Here is a 21074-nt window from a genome sequence, read left to right as displayed (position 1 = left end):
TCTCAAATATGAACAGTTTTATATACAGTAGATGATATTTTATCATAAATTAGCCTTCAAATCACAATTTTTACCAATTTGCTCAAATTCATTCATTTATGACATCACCATTTCTATATCATCAAGCATTTCACTACTACAAAAGGAAATAATTCACATACCCATTGATTCCATTGCTGAATCAATGACCTTGCCAAAGAAAAATGGAGCCACTATCTGTGAGAGGCAGGAGACAACAAGTGCCAGCATCCCACCAAGACAAATCAAAACTTCCTGTGGTAAAAGAAAATACTTTCTGGTTACTTTAAGTATGATATACATGTGTTAATCTCCAACAAGTAATTTTACTGTAAGGAAATATTTAATTTACATAAATTAATAACGAAGAAACAGAAAAAGAGCAGAGATTAGTTGGAGTTTATTTGGTTCTTTAAATGCTTCAGTTATAGCAATGTGGAAATGGTGTAAAATATATGTAACATCATAATTCTTTTCCAAACTTTTTGATATTAAAATTGAAACCTCAATAATATCCTCCAAGAGGACCATAAGCTTGTCATAGAGTTTGGAGACTTGCATGCCTCAATGACCTAGAGAGCTATGTTGGCTGGAGTCAGGTGCTTGTACTCTTGGTAGGGTCACTCATGCTAAACAGGTCAGAGGGTTGAGGCCAGACTAAGAGTCGTCCATCAGTCCTCCAGGTTTAGGGGTTCAGTTCAACCCTGACTGGTCAAAAAAAAAGTTGTTATGGAAACAGCAATGTTGAAAACCTTCATTGCTGCCTCCGAATGACAGTGGCGTAACAGGCAGTAACTAACTCAGTAATACAATCAAAGATTAAGCTCAAGAGTCTTAATGCTCAATCTTTTCCATCAGTTATACTTAATTAACAGTTACAACTTACTTTCTAATAGATTAACTAACACCAAGTCACCTCTTCCAATAATGAGAATTTCAATTTAAATAAGATGAAGAGGAACTGACACTCAAAAGATTCAAACATTTAGCAACAGAACTAAAGAATTTGGTGGCTTGTAAACATCCATGGTGCAATTTGCCACAGTTGTCTTCTGACGTCTTCAATCATGTAATATCTGCAGAATATCTGAAAACAGGCAAAAACTGTTTGTGAGTTTTTATGGGGCTTCTACCATAGTAGGAGAAGCATCAGACAACTCTACCTGAACAAAGATTAATATAATAGTTAAGGCAAATATCCACTATTTATAAACCAGAATATCCACCACCTCTTTTACAAAGTCACAGTTCCCAAAGAAGATGTCATGCTGAAGGCAGCAGTTCTGAAATTCAGTATATATGCACAATATTTTACCCATCACTTACTTAATTAAAATACATATAATTTATTTAATCAACCAGAAGTTCTTAAAACTCCTGATTAATTGAACAATATTACTTATAAACAACTCCAGGCATGCAAAATAGGCTTACACATCAAATGCAAAATTCTTACTTCTAATGCGGAAATACTCATTGAACAGACGATAAACGGCACTCACATCTTTAGCCAAAGAGAAGAGACGCTTAAGATCAGCTTTACTTTTTTGGTCCCTTTCTTCCTCAATGCTTTGCACAATACGGAATATCTGCAACCTCCTCAGGAACCTGAGACAGAAAGTAGTAATTAAAGACAATAGTATCTGATTATTTCGACCAAAAACTTTAACAGATCATCCTACATTCCTTAGGTACTGAATACATAGAGCAAATACAATCCCAAAAACTCATTACAGAATGCAAGACCATTTGACTATCTTTCTGCAAGATCATTATTTCTATTCCCCACCTCCATTTTTGTCCTTTGCATACTTATACAATAATTTAATCTTTTTCCAGCAACTTTTCATATAGTGGATTCCAGATGGTGACTACTCACTGCACTTCCATTGTTTTTTATATTATATTTTAGGCTTTTAAATTCTTCCACTATTAGAAACAGTTCTATCTTTTTCCACAATGTCTAGATGCCTCCTGCTTTGAACACCTCTTAAATCATCTCTCAATATTTCCTGCTCTCAGAAGAATAACACAAACATCTCATATCCTAGTAACTTAAATCCATCTTTCCCAAGATCATTCAGATAAATCTTTTTGTAACTTCTAGAAGTCCTTCCAATCACATAGTGAACAGAAATGGATGCAATATTCTAGTGGCAGCTGAACCAACATAACATAAGCTTCTGGTATTTAGTCTATATATCATTCTTCTTAACTAAATGCTTCAATTGCATTTCTTAATACATTAAATTTCTTCCGTCATTCACCTCCCAATTTCACCCAGCCTATTTATATCCTTGAAGTCCATCACCATGCTTCTCATTGTTTACCTCACCATTTACCTCACCATTTACCATACAAGTTTGGAAAATTCTGAAACAGAACCCAGCTTATTAACATACAATGCATATTAAGCAGTGGTCAGCTTTTATTTCCTGGGTACAGTGGTAAATTTACCTTCCAACCCATACGTCTTTGAGATGTGTGGGTGAAAAATGGATTACCTGAGAAAGCCCACACAATCACAGGAACAATGTGCAACACCACACACATACCGAACCCAACGTCAGGATTAAACCTGGTTCTTTGGAACTGTCAGACATCACTGTGCTATCTACAGTACTGTGCAAAAGTCTTGGGCACATATATATAGCTAGTGTGTTAAGACTTTTGCACAGCACTGTATTTGTTAACGTGGAGCGGTGAGCGAGTTTGTAAATCTGGTGGGAGCAAAGGATGTTAGGAATGTCGAGTATGGAGCGTCATGGGAGTGGTGTGGGACAGGTGGCAGAGACGAAGTGCCAGGGGCAGGGGGTGCCATGGATGCAGACACACCCAGCTCTGAGACACCAGGCAAGGTCATTTGATTCCAAACAATTGATCATTACAGAATGTCTCTCTGGTGCTTCTTACTCAACCCCCTCCTTTTTCTCACCATGATTCCCCTCTCCCTGCCCCTTCCTACTCTCAGTCCACAATAGAGACCAATATCAAAATCAGTTTTATCATCACTCACGTCATGAAATCTGTTTTTTTTTTGTGACAGTACGGTACAATACATAAAATTACTATAGTACTGTGCAAAAGTCTTAGGCACATATACACATGAGCCTAAATCTTTCGCACAGTCCTAAATAAGCTCTACTCTTATAGTTAAAACTCTTGTACCCCGGAATTGGCTCCTTTTCTATAGCTCTCTATATTTTCCCACAGGCCAACAGTCTATTGAATATACCCAAAAGGATAATGGTACCTCTATAACTTCTCAACTCTAGCTTAATAAAATGTATCTTCCCTGAGAGCACTGCTTCCTTAATCAGTAATATTACATGTCTTCTTCCTTACTTGAATGTCCTGAATCTCTGAAAATTTAGCACTTAATCCTATCCTGAGGTAGGAACTATGCTGTGACAATATAATAATCCTTTGCAGCTATCTGCACTGTACGAGGGGTCATTGATATGATCGTGGCCTAAGGTAGAAGGAGTCAATTTTAGAAAACCTAGCACATTTATTTTTCAACATAGTCCCCTCCTACATTTACACACTTAGTCCAGCGGTCGTGGAGCATACAGATCTTGGACCTCCAGAAAGTGCCCACAGCAGGGGTGATTGATAAGTTTGTGGCCTAAGGTAGAAGGAGATGAGTTATACAGCTCTCGTTACATGCACATGCAGGTCAACTCTGAGTGATTATGCAGAAAGTTTGAAGTTAATAACTCATAAAGAGTGATTGATAAATTTGTGGCCTAAGGTAGAAGGCATTGAGACCACAAGACCATAAGATATGGGAGTAGAATTAGGCCATTTGTCCCATCAAGTCTGCTCCACCATTCTAAACAATTAATGTCAACATATGATCACTGTCCTCTACTTCACTGGCACAACAACTGTTTTACCCACAACAAGGTTCAATAAAAATTGTCCAGCTGATATATATTTTGGTGGCGTCAGTGAGGAAAGATTGCCGGCAGAGACATCAACAGATTCCCCAGCTTTTCCTGGAAATTACCACAGATCCCCTACACCTGGCTATAGAAAATAATATCACACAGTTTCAGCACATTCTAGACTAGCATTCAGTCTGGTAATAATGGGGTCAAGTTCATACTTAAATCAGCCCTGAGTGTTACACAGATGAACCAAAGCTTTAATATTAATCTTCATCACATTCATGCTTTTTCAGTTTTATCTGATCACCTTGTCAGGTATTACTTGCTAAAGTTACACCTAGAACATAAAATTTTTCAGGAATAATTAGACTGCTAGGGAACAAAGCATAACTGCTTATTAAGATGCATTTAGAGTTTTTCAACAATTTCAGTGTCCTTTACCTGTTACAAAAAACACAAAAGGGGAACTCAACCAGGCTGAATACCACGGTAGAAATACAAACAATCTTGAAAGTTAGATGCATCTGTCAATGGGGGAGAAAAAAAGGTCTTATTAAAAACAATTCAGTTAACATAATCTTATAAGTTTTTAATCTTCATGCACAAAAACAGTATGATATATAATCTATTTTATATGGGATACCATTGCCCAGTAACGCGACTGTAATCAATGATCTGGATAACATGCAGGTTATCTAGATTACAAATCATGCTTTTTTAAACAGAGAAAATGTACAGTGGATCCTATTCTAAGAGGAGAAATATTAAAAGAAACCATGGGATCTGAAATGACAGGATTCCTTTTTCCAAGAACACTGATGAAGGAAGAGGTTAAACAGGCCAACTCTGATGGCTCCTAGTTACAGATCATTTCTCAATAGAACCCATAAAGGTGGTCATTATACTATATGCAAAGTAAGATTTTAAACTATTTCTATAGAAGAGGAAGTTCTTTTGACAGAAAATGTGAAGCTTATTACCTATAAACAAACCTAAATAACTAAAATCAAAGCCATTTTAAGTCTTGTTCCTCAGTTTGCAGGGTAATTGCAAACATTGTAAAGATTATTTGTTAGATTAAGATGAACAGAAAATATTTGTACAACAATTTTGTTTGGGGGTGTGAAGTTACCTTATTTCATACAGTAGGTTTTAAAGAATAAACAGACAGCCTCATACATGCTGAGTAAAATTGATATGTGACAAAGGATGGTGGGATGTAGATTTGATTCCACCTAGAACAATAACAACTGATGCCTCAATCAAAAAATAAAAAAATTAATTTCTACAGAGTTCTGTATTCCAGGAGTATGTTGTGTTCATACATATCTTATCACAAATTTTTATAAAGCAAAGTCATGAAAAAACATGATTTTTAAAAAATTGTGCTTTATTTACTTTTATTCCCCCCACACACGAATTCTGTAAGATTACATTTTATTCTTTATCTTAAACTTTTTTGTAGCGCTTTGTGAATTCCCTAAGGATGAATTGCTGTTACCCAAATGGCCATAAATTAGGGGTGTCCTGTATTTTCTTTAGTTCACACAACTTTGAGCCAGACATCCATGACTTTTGTTAATGCTGTGAAGCAGCTTTAATAAATTTTAAATATAACCAACATTCAGGGAATTTAAAAACAATTAAAATTGATGTAAATAATTGAAAACTAAACGTCTAAGAGAATAGCAACACACATCAAAGTTGCTGGTGAACGCAGCAGGCCAGGCAGCATCTGTAGGAAGAGGTGCAGTCGACGTTTCAGGCCGAGACCCTTCGTCAGGACTAACTGAAGGAAGAGTGAGTAAGGGATTTGAAAGTTGGAGGGGGAGGGGGAGATCCAAAATGATAGGAGAAGACAAGAGGGGGAGGGATAGAGCCAAGAGCTGGACAGGTGATAGGCAAAAGGGGATACGAGAGGATCATGGGACAGGAGGTCCGGGAAGAAAGACAAGGGGGGGGGACCCAGAGGATGGGCAAGGGGTATATTCAGAGGGACAGAGGGAGAAAAAGGAGAGTGAGAGAAAGAATGTGTGCATAAAAATGGGTAACAGATGGGATACGAGGGGGAGGTGGGGCCTAGCGGAAGTTAGAGAAGTCGATGTTCATGCCATCAGGTTGGAGGCTACCCAGACGGAATATAAGGTGTTGTTCCTCCAACCTGAGTGTGGCTTCATCTTTACAGTAGAGGAGGCCGTGGATGGACATGTCAGAATGGGAATGGGATGTGGAATTAAAATGTGTGGCAACTGGGAGATCCTGCTTTCTCTGGCGGACAGAGCGTAGATGTTCAGCAAAGCGGTCTCCCAGTCTGCGTCGGGTCTCGCCAATATATAAAAGGCCACATCGGGAGCACCGGACGCAGTATATCACCCCAGTCGACTCACAGGTGAAGTGTTGCCTCACCTGGAAGGACTGTTTGGGGCCCTGAATGGTGGTAAGGAAGGAAGTGTAAGGGCATATGTAGCACTTGTTCCGCTTACACGGATAAGTGCCAGGAGGGAGATCAGTGGGGAGGGATGGGGGGGACGAATGGACAAGGAAGTTGTGTAGGGAGCGATCCCTGTGGAATGCAGAGAGAGGGGGGGAGGGAAAGATGTGCTTAGTGGTGGGATCCCGTTGGAGGTGGCGGAAGTTACGGAGGATATGTTGGACCTGGAGAATAGCATTAACCTAAATCACATTATCTTTATTAGACAATTGACAATAGGTACAGAGTAGGCCATTCAGCCCTTTGAGCCAGCACCACCATTCACTGTGATCATGGCTGATCATCCACAATCAGTATCCAGTTCCTGCATTATCCCCATAACCTTTGATTCCGCTATCTTTAAGAGCTCTATCCATCTCTTTCTTGAAAGCATCCAGAGATTTGGCCTCCACTGCCTTCTGGGGCAGAGCATTCCATATATCCACCACTCTCTGGGTGAAAAAGTTTTTCCTCAACTCCGTTCTAAATGGCCTACCCCTTATTCTTAAACTGTGGCCTCTGGTTCTGGACTCACCCATCAGCGGGAACATGCTTCCTGCCTCCAGCAGGTCCAATCCCTTAATAATCTTATATGCTTCAATAAGATCCCCTCTCAGCCTTCTAAATTCCAGAGTATACAAGCCCAGTCGCTCCAATCTTTCAACATATGACAGTCCCGTCATCCCGGGAATTAACCTTGTGAACCTACGCTGCACTCCCTCAATAGCAAGAATGTCCCTCCTCAAATTTGGAGATCAAAACTGTACACAATACTCCAGGTGTTCTCACCAGGGCCCTGTACAACTGCAGAAGGACCTCTTTGCTCTTATTGATCACCAAGTGCTTTAAAAGGGAAAAAATAAAAATAATATACATTTTCTAATCCACTGGACAAGAATTGCAAATGGAATGCGTGGGATCTTCAATAGTTTGCCAATTTAACCCACTGTGGGATTGGTAACATAATTCATCAATATCCTACCTAGGCCAAGCTCTGCCAATATACTCCACATGGATTCCAGCTGCAGGGCATAGTAACAGACAGTAATGCTAATGCCTCACACCTCTAATAATTCAGGTACAATTCTGAGCTTCAGTGCTTTCTGTGTGGAGTTTGCATGTTCCTTCTGTGACCTCATGGATTTCTCCCATGTGCTTCAGTTTCCTCCTATATCATAAAGACAGGCTGGTTGATGGGAAACTTACAATAGCCAATTATCCTGCTTTAATAGGTGGCATGAGAATCAAAATGGAGGTCATAGGCACTCAACAGAAAATAGGTTCCCGGGAAATAATTGCGTGAAGGGATTGTTCCAAGGGCCAGCATAAGCTCAATGGGTCAAGCAGCCTCCTTCTATGTTAGAAGGAAATATGAAGTAATTTACAAAATATGCATCATCACATTTAATCCATTAGTCTCAAACATACAGTATTTAACCAATATTTACCCTAAGGTTATGCTGCAACTGTGGTGGTTCCAAAGCAAGGAAGATTCAATACACTTTTGCTTCCAGTTGTCCACAATATATAATCCTATATCTCTTACAATTATTAAAGCAATGTTTAATACAAATTTAAGAAATTACACTGATCAAAAGTAGCATTTACCTCTTTATAACTCTGCGTGACAAGAACTGTAATTCCTTTGGCAATTGTATATGCAACCCAGAGACCTGAGATGGTGAAACTAATCAGGTGCAGGAATTCCCTTTTCCTTTTAAGATTGGAATTGTTAAGATCATCAATCTGTTTCAGGGCAATAGATTCCATTGTCAAGTAAATTACTATAAGAATACATGTTTTCATTGTGCAAAATGCCGCAAGATCAAAAGTTGACTTCCAGAAGCACCACTTAAGTACATCGTTTTCCAAATAGTGAGAGCGACCACCTTGGAAATAAAAAGTAAACAGGTGAAATAAAAGATCAGAGTCAAAATGAATGGAAGGCAATGCCACAAAACAGAATTAAGAATGAAATGTATGCATTTTTAAAAAAGTCAATTCTAAGCTTTGAAAATTTCCAACATACATATTTCTACATTTCAACATATCTGAAATAAAATACTTCCATTTTTATCGATACCTAAAAGCTTTTATCATTTTAAAACATGAAAAAGAATTAAATATTCTCAAGTATCCAAAATACTTTATGGAACATCTAATGTGGAATTTCCTTCTCCTGCTCGATAATTCTACATGTAGCGGTTACTTCTGAACAAATCAAAACCACTTAAACTAAGCACGGGGGTGGGGGGCAAGATACTCTGATGTGCTCACTGTCCATCCAATAGTTTCAAAATACATTCAATCTTTTATTAAGAAACCAGCAAAATGAACAATCTGAAAAAACAATAAAAACGAATTAAACAAAAACTAGTGATATAATGAAATAAACAGACTTAGTGTATTAAACGTACCTCAGCCAAGCATTCTTAAATGTATGCAAAACTATTCAAGCATATTTGAGTGAATTAAATGGTCAAAGATGATACCACCCCTGGCCCACCCTCAAGCTCTACCCACTGGCCCAAAGACAAAGCATGAATCTATATATATACTACAACTCTCATGCTCTGTCTGTCTGTCACCTCCAATCAGCGCAAACATTGCATTGCAGCGGCACTTTTTTTGGCTAAATCGAATTAAAATGCGCTAACTTACAGAATGCAGACAAAGTTCAGGGTTATATATTCGTATAAAATTGCTCATTCACCAAAAATCAACAGGCTGGCTTTCACCCGAGACCCCATCGGCCAACATGGAAATCGGTACGTGACAGCCTGACGCATGCGCACGGCCAGCCTCAGCAGCAACACCTGCCGGAGCAAAAGGGCAGGGCAGCTCTATTTCGCGGGGTCACATTCTGCTAATCACCATCAGCATGTGCAGGATTGGGACAGATCTAACTGCCACCCATCAATAAGAGATAATTAAATCTTATTGTAATGACGTACTTCCAGACACCCATATAACCCTTTGCTGCAGTCAAAGGACAGCAGTGACTATATCACATCCATTTAGGAGAGTGCCAACCACATCATCAAGAATAATCGCATCCTTTGGTGTTACTGCTTCATATCTTCTATCCAGCATCAGAGTAAAAAAAAAATGGTCAGCCAATTATGCCGCGTGGAAAAGAAAGGGGGACATTATGGTCAAGAGATGATGGCAAATGTCCTCGGGAAGTGGCAAGGAGAGGGAGAGAACAAGAATCAGATGAGGCCAGGGCCACATGACTCCAGTATCAAAGAGTCAGGACAAAAAAGGTTGAGAGAAGAGACAGGAGGAGAGGCATACACGTCTCCAGGATCAGAGACAAACAACAAACAGCAGGAGAGATGAAGAGACGGGGGATGAAAAGGCTGCACGTCTCCAGAATGACAACAAGAGGCACAAGGGTGGCTGATAAACCAGAAATGATGCCATCAAAAGTGTCCTTCATTAAATGAGGAGCAGCTATATTTGCTTTGCTACGCGTCGTTCTTCTTTAATAAACTGAGGTTTTCTACTTCAGTTTCCAAAGCAAAGCGAAACCAATAGCATTCAGGAAAATTTAATGTTCATTCTGGTCATATCAGACTGCACTACCCTTCTCTCAAAGGGTGCCCCAACGGGTCACCCCGTTGTCTGGCATGCAACTCAACTCTACACTTCTACCATGCCCCAACCCACATGACTAACTAGGCATAATAAACACACAACAAAATACAATACAGATAGAAAATAGATACATAGGTCCTGCACTACATATTCAAGGTAAACTACCTGAACATCACTCTTCAGATATAACTTTATTGAAAATACTGTATGTCAAGACAACTGCTCAAAATTTGTTCCCCCAATTCCAAGTGCACCCCTACTCCACTCATTTACTACCTTTAACGTTCCATTAGAAGGCCAGTGACACTACTCATGAAAACACAAGCAGAAGGATGAGATTTTCCCTCTTGGTGCACAGGACACAAAGATAAAATGTTATTTAAAAAAAGACACATCTGCACAGATGTAATGAGTATGCAAACTATTAACTTATGGAGCTCAAAAATTTTAATCATTTCACCACCATGCAGTTTTGTTACAACACTTGTCTGCATAAGTTCAAAAGTTTGATCCAGGGTATGATTAAAAAGTAACCGTCAACCACTAATTCCAAACTTAGCAATTACCCAAATCTGACCCAGAAACTGGCAGCATTATCAAGAACAAAAAACAAAGCAAGTTTCTATTTAATTAGGTCTACTAAAGACTTTGACAGGTATTGAGTTTTTTTTTGCATCCATGTGCTCTCATTAATTAAGATTTTCATCCACTTAAATCTAGTTTTGTAGTTCTGATGAAAGGTCACTGATTTGAGAACATTAACTCTGTCTTACAACAGATGCTTCCAGCATTTTCTGTGTTTACCTCATCATGATAAGTAATAACACATTAACTCTGGAAATCTGCATTTGCTTTGAAAGTTTATTTAACATGTCAATACTGAGTAGGATCAAAAGTTTACTGAAAGAATGTTTAAGATTATTACATTACAACAATCAGATTGAAAGCTCTTCTGTCCTACCAGATCCACTTACAAATAGCCAGTGATAAATAAACGAGAAGAATCGGCCCATAAATGGCTCCAATAAGCAAAGCCAAAATGCAAGTCTAAAATGTCACAGTTGAGATATTTTCAATCACTTACATCTAGAAGAGCAAGACAGCTGATCAATCTGACTTTTTCTATGATCCTATCAGCAGAACTTCCATGGTTTTTCTTTGTTTCATGGCTATCTGGAGAAGATGAATCTCAAGAGTTGTATATGGAAACATGCTTTGATAATAAGTGAACCTTTGAACCTTTCTGAAACTCAAACTAACTTGCTTAAATGCAAAAGAAAGGCTCAATATAGTGGATACAAAGCTAGCTGTCAATCTTCACCACAATCTAGTTCAATTGTATTTGAAGACGAACCCTGTCTTTAGTACAGATACAACACTGATCAACATGACAATGTAGAAAATTATCCAGGAATGGCACTATCTCAAAATGCATGAACAATTCTAATCCTGGCCATTAATACCTCATCATGGTAGCCACAATCATTAGCGAAGGGATGGAAGGAAGATCTCATCAGCTGTGCTATTAAGCAATACTCACACACCAATAACCAGCTTACTAATGCTTGAATAAGGTTTTCCTGGGACTACTTGTTACAAAAGGGCAAAAGAACAGAATTCTAGAGGCAAAACACACAAAGGCAGCACTTGACTCACAGAACCAAGAAGCTCAGTTCAACTGAAATCATTGGGAATCAAAAGGATAAATTTACTGTTATAAGTCATGATTCATTGAGAAAAGCGGCATATTAGTTAAGTGGTAAGCATTAATATTTGTGGATCAAAGATCTGGAAACATTCAAAACTCAGGAAGCGAGTGAGGCAGCTGGTGAATACAAATTCAATAAATTTAATCATCACAGCAATAACAGTGACATGTGACTGGTTATGATAAAAATCCAACAGGTTCACAAATATCCTTGAGGAAAAACTCATGCCTAGTTGCCAGAAGATAACCACTGATGCTTACATCTTCAACAGAATATTCCAATGATTCACTACTGTAAGTGTGAAGAAGTTTCTTCCAGTCTTTACACTCAATGGTCACACCCTCATTTGAGATTGTGACTTCTAGTTCCAGATGCCCCAGACACAAGAAACATTACCCTCCATTTACCAGGTCGAGCTCCGTAAGAAATGTGTACATTGCATCCAGATCACATTGCGTTCTCATAAGATCAGAGCTTCAAGGTCCTTTCTGCACACACTTGCCACCCCAGGAAACTAAACCTTTCCTATAATCAAAAAAAAAAGTATTTCCTTCCTTACATAGGAAGACTGGGCCTGTACACAATAGTCTGGATCCAGTCTCAGCAGATTAACAATGCCAATATGTTGCAGACCAGAAACATAGCTAGACCATATGAATACTATGACGATAGCAGAGCCTGTGTCATGACGAGGCTTCCAAGTTCATGAAGCCTCTCCACCACCTACGGAATACAAACCAAGAGTTTGATAAAATACTCAACTCTTCATAACACGAGTACAATTCCAAAAATAATCATGGGGCATAAACAGTATCAGTAGAATGATGCTCAATTTACAACCCTAAACATTGATTCCCTCCACCACAACCTAGTGTGGCCACAATGGGCAGCACTCATATGATGCAATATCAAAACTCTCCTGAATATACCTCACTGTGACTGGTAGCCTCTGCACTCTAAAATGTTCAAGGTGGAACAGGAAGTTTTCCTCTGCAGCCCACATCTAGTAATGATCATCGTTATGTGCCGTGTCATATGACGTGGGCAATCATGGTCTTTCCATGACCATGGTTGTTCTTGGCAAATTTTTCAACAGAAGTGGTTTGCCATTGCCTTCTTGTTGATCCCAGCCATTATCAATACTCTTTAGAGATTGTCTGCCTGGTGTCAGTGGTCACTTAACCAGGACTTGTGATATGCACCAGCTGCTCATACGACCAGCCACCACCTGTGCCCATGGCTTTAAATGATCCTGATCAGAGGGTTAAGCAGATGCTACACCTCACTGAAAGGTGATCTGCAGGCTAATGGTGGGAAGGAGCACATTACACTTCCATTGGTAGAAGCTCATCTCCACCCCACCACCTATCTAGGAATGATATCACTATTTATTCATAGTCTTCAAGTTCAAATGTTAGACCTCTCCACCTTAACAGTATTAAAACAACTCCTTCAACAGAACTGAAGTGTTTCTAGATGATTGGTCTTGACCCTATCGAAGATGAAAAAGAATGAGCAACATATGCCAACCTTGCTAGCAACATCTACAGCACGTCTCACAAGTACAGAGTACGGACGTCAGTGATGATCTTATAGACGCATTTAGAGGTGAAGGGCATAGATACAGAGGGCATTTAGTATCATTTCTGGGTTTGGGGGAAATAAGAACGAGAAGGCATGGATTTAAGTTGAGTGGGCAACAGAGTGTAGTATGTCTATGAAAGAAGTTACTTGAAGCAGGCAAAATAATGTCCTTCAAAAGACAATTGGATAGGTATATGGAGAGGAGCAGTTTAGAAGGATATGAGCCAAAACCCAAGGAAATAAGACCAGCCTGGATGGCCTCTTGGTCAGTCATGCTGAAGGACCTGTATCCATGTTGTATGATTCTATAGAATAGAATAGAACTTTTATTGTCATTGCTCAAGACAGCGAGATTGCGGTGCTACTCCAGTCCATGCAAAACAGACATTCACAATGTGTGGTGCAGCTTAATTTAAAAAATAATCCCATATTTACATGCAACATGTGACTTTGATAGTCCACAACACTCAAAGGATATTGGCAAGCTGGGGTGTAGCGTTACTTAGCTACATAACAGCCCTCGGGAAGAAGCTGTTTTTCAGTCTTAATTCTTAAAGTGTCATCAAAGAGTCTTCAGGAGGTGGAGTGAAGTTAAGATGGCGCTAAACAGTGACTCCTTTTTTGCATCTTTGGAAACAGCTCTATTTCCATCTCTAATACCTTCATTTTTCCTTTTCAGGGTTCTTTTGAAGACACTGACCTGAAGTTACATGCTGATGTCGGTTCTTTGCAGAAATGGGACCTGTTCTCGGGGATTCAGGACTGGCCGTTGAGAGTCTTGCTCGAATTCGGAAGCCTAAGATCTCAGGGCTCTGGAGACAGGTGGATCGAGGCTTGGTTTCACAGTAGGAGACCCGTGTGTCATCAGGGGAGTCGGGATATCTGCTATGGGCCCAAAGACCCAGGATCTTTGCGATCTTCAGGCACAGAGTTCAAAAAAAGTGACGTAACGGACTTTTAACATCGCAAACCAGCGAGTTGTTTGTTATGTCTCCCCGCTCGCTGGAAAAATGGAGACACCTCCCTCTCCCTTATTAGGGAGAAAGAAAATCTGTGGTATGTCGAATGCTGAGTATAACGCAAAGTCTTTGGGGTAACTGCAAGTCTATGTCTTTGCTATTGCTTTGCTCACGCTAGGGTGCTCGGTGACGGTGCCAACACCAATGCTTGCTTTTTTTTGCCGGTGGGAGGAGGAGTGATTGTTGTTCATTGCCGCTTACGCGCGGGAGGAAGGGCAGCTGGGGTGGACCTTGGGGTTCTCACGTTTACTTGTGATTCATTCTTCAGGGCATCTCTCTGTTTTCATGGATGTTGCGAAGAAAAAGCATTGCAGGATATATATTGTATACATTTCTCTAACATTAAATTGGACCTTTGAAGAGTCTGTCTATATTCATACAGATTCTATATAGTATAGCATCATATAGTCATGTTATCAAAAGCCGTCATTCTATTTATGCAAACAAAATATTTTTAATTTCCCACTTTATGTGGGAATAAAAAGCTTCTTAAAATCAATTAGCTCTAGCCGTCAACAATGATAAAAATGCATTACCTAAAATCCAGAGCATGATGGTAGATATTCCATCCACAAATAGAATTATATTAATAAGAGGGATGAATCTAACAGCAGGCAATCTGTAATAGTATATACTATCTTGTGCCATTTTTCTTGCAGTCTCTCCTATTCTTTTTACACCAGCCTGAAACAAGATTAAAACAAAAGTCAACATCACATGATTTAAACAAATGCTTCCCGATTTAGAATGGTTTGCAGACACACACAAACATGTTTTGGGGTCTGAAGGCCAGTATAAGACAAATTACTTCGTAATTCTTCTCAACTTCAATAGTTTTGTCTTAAGCAAATCTACCAGTCACATGCAACATAGTTCCTTATTAAATGGTCTTTTCAGCATTACAATGCACGTTCTACTGAAACACTATCATTTTAGTTTAGGATTCACTTGTTTAATCAATTGTCAGAGGTTCCAGAAATAATCCACATTTAAAGTCCTGATCAAGAGATTTCATTACCATTGTTTTCACTGAAGATACAGAGAAGCCATTGTAAATCTATTTGGAAATGAAATAAAACCATCTGACTGCATTCTACAAAATGCGCAGTGGATATTATACAAGAGATTGGACAGCTTTGTCAATAAGACAAAACCAGAAGATACCACCTTAAGGGGCAAAAAGGGCATATAAAAGATAGCAGTTTAAAAAGCATGTGCAAAAACGAAATTCCCATTGAGAGGCAGCTTTACAAACACCAGGGTCCTGGAGGAACGTTGTTTCGTTTTTACCGTGTACTGCACCAGCAGCTTATGGTCGAAATGACAATAAACTTGACTTGAACTGACTAGCCTATTAATTATGAAACTATTCCCAAACTGTAGATAGGCAAAAGGAAAACACTCAATAATTTAGCAACTGTGATAACTTTAAGACACTTTCCAGTCAAAATGTACTGCTTGAAGGGTTGTCAAGCAACAAATTCAGTCAATTTCTGTTAATTTGATTTTCGGATGCAGCCCACGTTTGAAAAACTGACAGCCCTTCAAGCGGCTGCATCACGTCAGCCTGGAAACCCATCCATCTCCCAGCGAAAGTACCAGTGATGCTGGCAGGATCTGCATGCTCTCTTAGCACAAAAAGCTGCTGCAGAACAAACCATACCTTTAATCAGGAAGGTCGCTACAGAATACCGCAATGTGCAGTTACGAAGATTTTCATGTAACCCCTACAAGACCGATTCCAGCTGTCCTTCACCCGTCCTCAAGCGCCGGCCCTGTTGGCACCGAATGCCGAGATGATACTGCGGGTCTCTGGTGCTCACTGTTGCCGCGGCGCTCCCGCAGTGAGCAAGGGACGGCCGAATAGAAGGGGCCGGAGCCAGGGCCGGGGGCGGCGTCTACCGCCCTCACCACACCCACAGACTCACCGGCTTCCGACGCTGCTCGGCTTCACTCCGAGCCTTTCCGGCGGCCCATAGAGATGAACCGGAAACCTCCACCGCGCTCGCGTCAGGTTTCAGGAGGAGGCGGAGCTCCACGCCCGCGACAGGTACAGGAGGCGGAGCTCCACGCTCGCGCCAGGTACAGGAGGCGGAGCTCCACGCTCGCTCCAGGTACAGGAGGCGGAGCTCCACGCTCGCGAAGGTACAGGAGGCGGAGCTCCAAGCACGCTCCAGGTACAGGGGGCTGAGTTCCACGCTCGCTCCAGGTACAGGAGGCGGAGCTCCACGCTCGCGCCAGGTACAGGGGGCGGAGCTCCAAGCTCGCGCCAGGTACAGGGGGCGGAGCTCCAAGCTCACGCCAGGTACAGGAGGCGGAGCTCCAGGCACTTCAGGTGCAAGGGGTGTGGTTTCAGCCTCGTGTCAGGTGCAGGGGCGGAACTACAGGCTTATCTCAGCCACAGGGGACGGGGCTCTAAGCATGGTCCAGGTACAGCAGGCGGAGCTTCGGGCGCATCAGGTGCAGGGAACAGAGCTAGAGGTTCACATTGGTGCAGGGGGTAGAACTCCAGGTTCACATCAGTGCAGGGGTAGAACTCCAGGTTCACATCAGGTGCAGCAGGTGGAGTGCCAGGCCCGCGTCGGGAGCAGGGGCAGGGGCAGAGGCAGGGGCAGAGGCAGAGGCAGAGCTCCAGACTCACACAATTTGGAGGGTGTAGCCGAAGCTTCACCTCAGGTGCAGGGAGTGGAACTACAGGCTCGTGTCAGGTGCATCTGATGCACCACCCTTGCATCAGATGCAAGAGGCAGAGTTCTAGCATCACGTCAGATTCAGGCAGCTGTTGTCAACTTAATATTTTAGTAATATTGTAAATATATTGTTTGATTAAGCATCCTTTATGTAAATAATTCATTACGGGTTATATATAAACGTACATAAATGGCATATATCATCATGCCACCACATCATATGCACACACCTCGCTTAAACGAGTGAGTTTAAAATGAACCCAAGACGACTACAGGTGTCCCCCGCTTTTCGAATGTTCGCTTTACGAAACCTCACTGTTACGAAAGACCTACATTAGTACCCTGTTTTCGCTTTCAGAAGGTGTTTTCACTGTTACGAAGAAAGGCAGCGCGCGATAAAGGGAAGCGTGTGCCCCGAGCAGCCGCTCTGCCCCGGATTTGGAACGGCATTGCTTAAACACGTTGCATTGAGCAGCCATTAGCAAGATGAGATCTAAGGTGTCGGAAAAGCCTGAAAGAATAAGGATGTTACACTTAGCGTAAAACTAGACATAATTAAGCGTTTTGATCATGGTGAACGAAGCAAGGACAAAGTGAGTTTGGCTTGTGGAAGTTGATGAAGATGATGTTGAAGAGGTTTTGGCATCCCATGACCAAGAACTGATAGATGAAGAGCTGATGCAATTGGAAGAGGAAAGGATAACAATTGAAACCGAATGCAGAAAGTGAAGCAACTGCGTGAGATTTTCGCTGCAATGATAAAGTACGACTTTAATTTTGAAAGGGTACGTAGGTTTAGGGGATATTTGCAGGATGGTTTGAGTGCTTACAAACAACTGTGTGATAGAAAAATGCGCGAGGCTCAGCAGTCAGGCAAACCTTCCACATCAGCCACAGCAGACGACGAACCTCAACCTTCAACATCGAGGCGGGCAGTCATAGGGGAAGATGAGCTGCCTGCCCTGATCGATGATGAGATGACACCCCGTGTCCCACCACCACAACACCCGGGCCCTGGACAGATACTGTACCGATTCGCGAAGAACGCAGCGGTAGCCGGGAGGCACACAGCACATCTTTAAGAAAAAAGCCGAAATAAACATGCAAATTAATTAGGTGCCGCCTAGCACATAATTGTCGGCCCAGATCAGAGGCGATGCAATCGGCAATCGCCTCTGATCTGCACTGACATTTACGTGCCGGGCTGCACCTAATTAATTAGCATGTTTATTTCGGCTTCTTTCTTAACGATGTGCTGTGTGCCTCCCAGCTACCGCTAGACCCCTGCATGCTTCGCGGCAATGTATCGGTCAGCGGCCCGGAGGGAGGGGGCCACTGCACCACCCAGCCTGCGACGACTCTGTCTAACACTCTATCATCAGTGTGCTCGGCGCTGTTTTCCCAATTCCGGTAAGTGATACTACACTGTACATACATTATTTCTACTTTATATAGGCTGTGTATTTTTACGTGTTATTTGGTAGGTTTGGCAGCTTCATAGTTTAAAGGTTACTGGAGAGCACGTTTATGCCAACAGCGCTTGTGTGAGATTTTCTGCTGAGAGCGCTTGCGTGAGATTTTTGCTACAGAGATCTGTGTAGGCAATCGTTGTAGAGAAGTATTTCTACTTTATATAGGCTCTGTATTTATCATATCATTCCTGCTTTTACTATATATTGCTGTTATTTTAGGTTTTATGTGTTATTTGGCATGATTTGGTAGGTTATTTTTGGGTCTGCGAACGCTCACAAAATTTTCCCATATAAATAAATGGTAATTGCTTCTTCGCTTTACGACATTTCAGCTTACGAACCGTTTCATAGGAACGTTCTACCTTCGGATGGCGGGGGAAACCTGTACTTACCTGTTGAAGCACAGTGAGATGTTCGAGTTTTTAAAAATCACAGCACTTTTTTTTCTTCACCAGCTGGAAGATGTACACGTTTTTTTTAAAGCCAGAAAACAGATGAATTCATGGGTTCATAAACAGTGAGTACTGGGTGATAATCATAAATAAAAAAAGACCAGAAATGGCTAATTACATCAGAAAGATAGATGCATTTGATTACACAAAAGATAACTGGATATTATATACTGAGCAAATTGAGCAGTATTTTGAAGCAAATGAAATAGCCAAAGAAAAGTGAGTGCAAATTTTGCTGAGTGCATTAGGTATAAAGGCATAGAGTTTGCTTAGAAGCTTGACTGCTCCAACCATACCAGCCAAAATGAGTTTTGCTGATATTATGAAAGTAATGCAGGAACATTTAGAACCAAAACCATTGTTAATTGCAGAATGATTTAGGTTTCATAAGCCGAGTTAAGAGGAAGGGGAGTCCATTTCAGTGTATGTGGCTGAATTGAAGAAGTTTGTCGGTGCATTGTCATTTCCATGATGGGATTAGTGATGCACTGAGAGCTTATTTATTTTGTGGAATCTTACACGAAAGCATTCCAAAACAGCTCCTAACTGGTGCACAACTTACATGTAAAAGTGCAGTTGAAATAGCTGTGTGAATGGAAACAACAGACAGAGACACAATTGAGTTGCAGTCAGGAATGAAATTGAGCATGAGCAAATTTGCAATGTATAAACAGAAACTTGGCTGGTCAAACAAATTGTTTTACTGTTGTGACAGGGGCTCACATACACCAGACTAATGCAGGTTTAAAGGCGAAACTTGCAGAAAATGTTACACAGTAGGACACATACAAAGAGCATATCAGGCAGACAAAAATAAATGGACTGCACAGGGAAGAGATAAAGATAAAAAGTCAAGTTGCAGATTCAAAGAAAGACCACTAAGCTGTTGATGAAAAATCTGATAATGATGAGAGTAACACTGGTCTGAGTAACTTTGAGATTTACAATGTGAAAACTAACAAGAGACGAGCAGTATGGCTTACACCAGAAGTGAACGGCAAATTAATTAAAAAGGAATTGGACACTGGCTTGACTGTTTCAGTCATTCCACAAAATAATTTTTGAATAGCATTGCAAAGATGCTGAACTGGAGTCTGCAGATATCCTGTTAAGAACTTACAATGGAGAAAAGATAACTGCAGAGGGAATGACATTTGTAATAGTGAAGTACAACAACCAACAAGCCACAACGGGCTTGTTTGTGGTAAAAACAGGAGGCCCAACAACGTGAGGACGTGATTGGCTGAGACAACTACAACTTGATTGGGTATCCATCCACCATTTGCATGCCACATCCCTTGTAATAGTCAACTGAAAGCATAGTAAGAAAGGTACTGGGTGACACCACAGCAGTGTTCAGGGCCGGCACTGGAAAACATATCAGGGGTAAAATAGTGTTAAATGAAAGTGCCATATCCAAGTTTTACAAAGCCCATTCGATTCCTTACACCATCCATGATAAAGTAGCCAGTGAGCTAGGTCCCATGGAGGCTGAAGGAGTTCTTTCCAAGGTTGAGTGGAGCCCATGGGCAATGCCAGTGGTCACAGTAACTAAGAAGAATGGGTCTGTCAGAATGGGTCTGTCAGAATCACAAAGGACTTTATTGCTATAAGGTTTGTTTTTTGGAGGAGCATATATGCCTGGACGCTGGTAGAAAGCTACGGACCCAGGTGCCACAAGGCTGTCCAAGCACTTGGCGTTAACTGGATGACATCATTTTTACCAGTAAGGATGACATGAAGCATCTCCAAAATCCGAAGATAGTGTTGAAAAGATTAGAAGATTATGAGCTCAGATGCGGGAGAGGGTGGCTCCCCAGGTTCTTCAGGAGGTGAAGCTGTAGGCTCGCATCAAGTGCAGAGGGTGAAGCTCCAGATTTGCAAAAGGTACAGGTGGAACTTGTGGTGCCTGGAGCAGAGGAGAGGCTCTAAGCTCAACTATTTATAGATTCTAGCATTTCCACCAACACCACATTGTCAGACTCAGTGTTTTGTAGTTCGTTTTCATCTCTTTTATTCTTAAATATTGTTATTACATGTGCTACTTTCCAATTTATCAGAACTACATTCAAGTTTTGGATGGTCAATTCCTAACGTGGACATTTTCAGCTATTTCAACATCTTTAGGTGGAGGTTATTGGATTTCTGTGGTGGCCATCTCTGGACG

The 21074-nt window shown here is 41.0% G+C and overlaps 1 protein-coding gene across 4 annotated transcripts in view; it reads right to left on the bottom strand.

The window, feature by feature from the left end:
* The window catches only part of LOC140190891 (ABC transporter B family member 1-like), a 135557-nt gene extending 119266 nt beyond the window's left edge, over positions 1-16291 (bottom strand). For 2 of the 4 annotated variants that reach the window (XM_072247829.1, XM_072247830.1), the window contains exons 1-6: positions 15957-16291; positions 14830-14977; positions 7990-8270; positions 4353-4435; positions 1521-1626; positions 162-273 (exon numbers count right to left, since the gene is read on the bottom strand). In XM_072247829.1, the coding sequence (XP_072103930.1) occupies positions 162-273; positions 1521-1626; positions 4353-4435; positions 7990-8270; positions 14830-14941 (694 nt within the window). In that variant the 5' untranslated portion in view covers positions 14942-14977; positions 15957-16291. Of the gene's footprint in view, positions 1-161; positions 274-934; positions 1106-1520; positions 1627-4352; positions 4436-7989; positions 8271-14829; positions 14978-15956 lie in introns of those variants that run through there. The other 2 variants (XM_072247831.1, XM_072247832.1) reach the window with 2 other exon arrangements.
* Between the last annotated feature and the right edge of the window lie 4783 nt (positions 16292-21074).

This window comes from Mobula birostris, chromosome 31, assembly GCF_030028105.1.
Source record: "Mobula birostris isolate sMobBir1 chromosome 31, sMobBir1.hap1, whole genome shotgun sequence".
NCBI classification, from domain to species: Eukaryota; Metazoa; Chordata; class Chondrichthyes; order Myliobatiformes; family Myliobatidae; genus Mobula; species Mobula birostris.
This window is presented reverse-complemented; position numbering and strand designations above follow the sequence as displayed.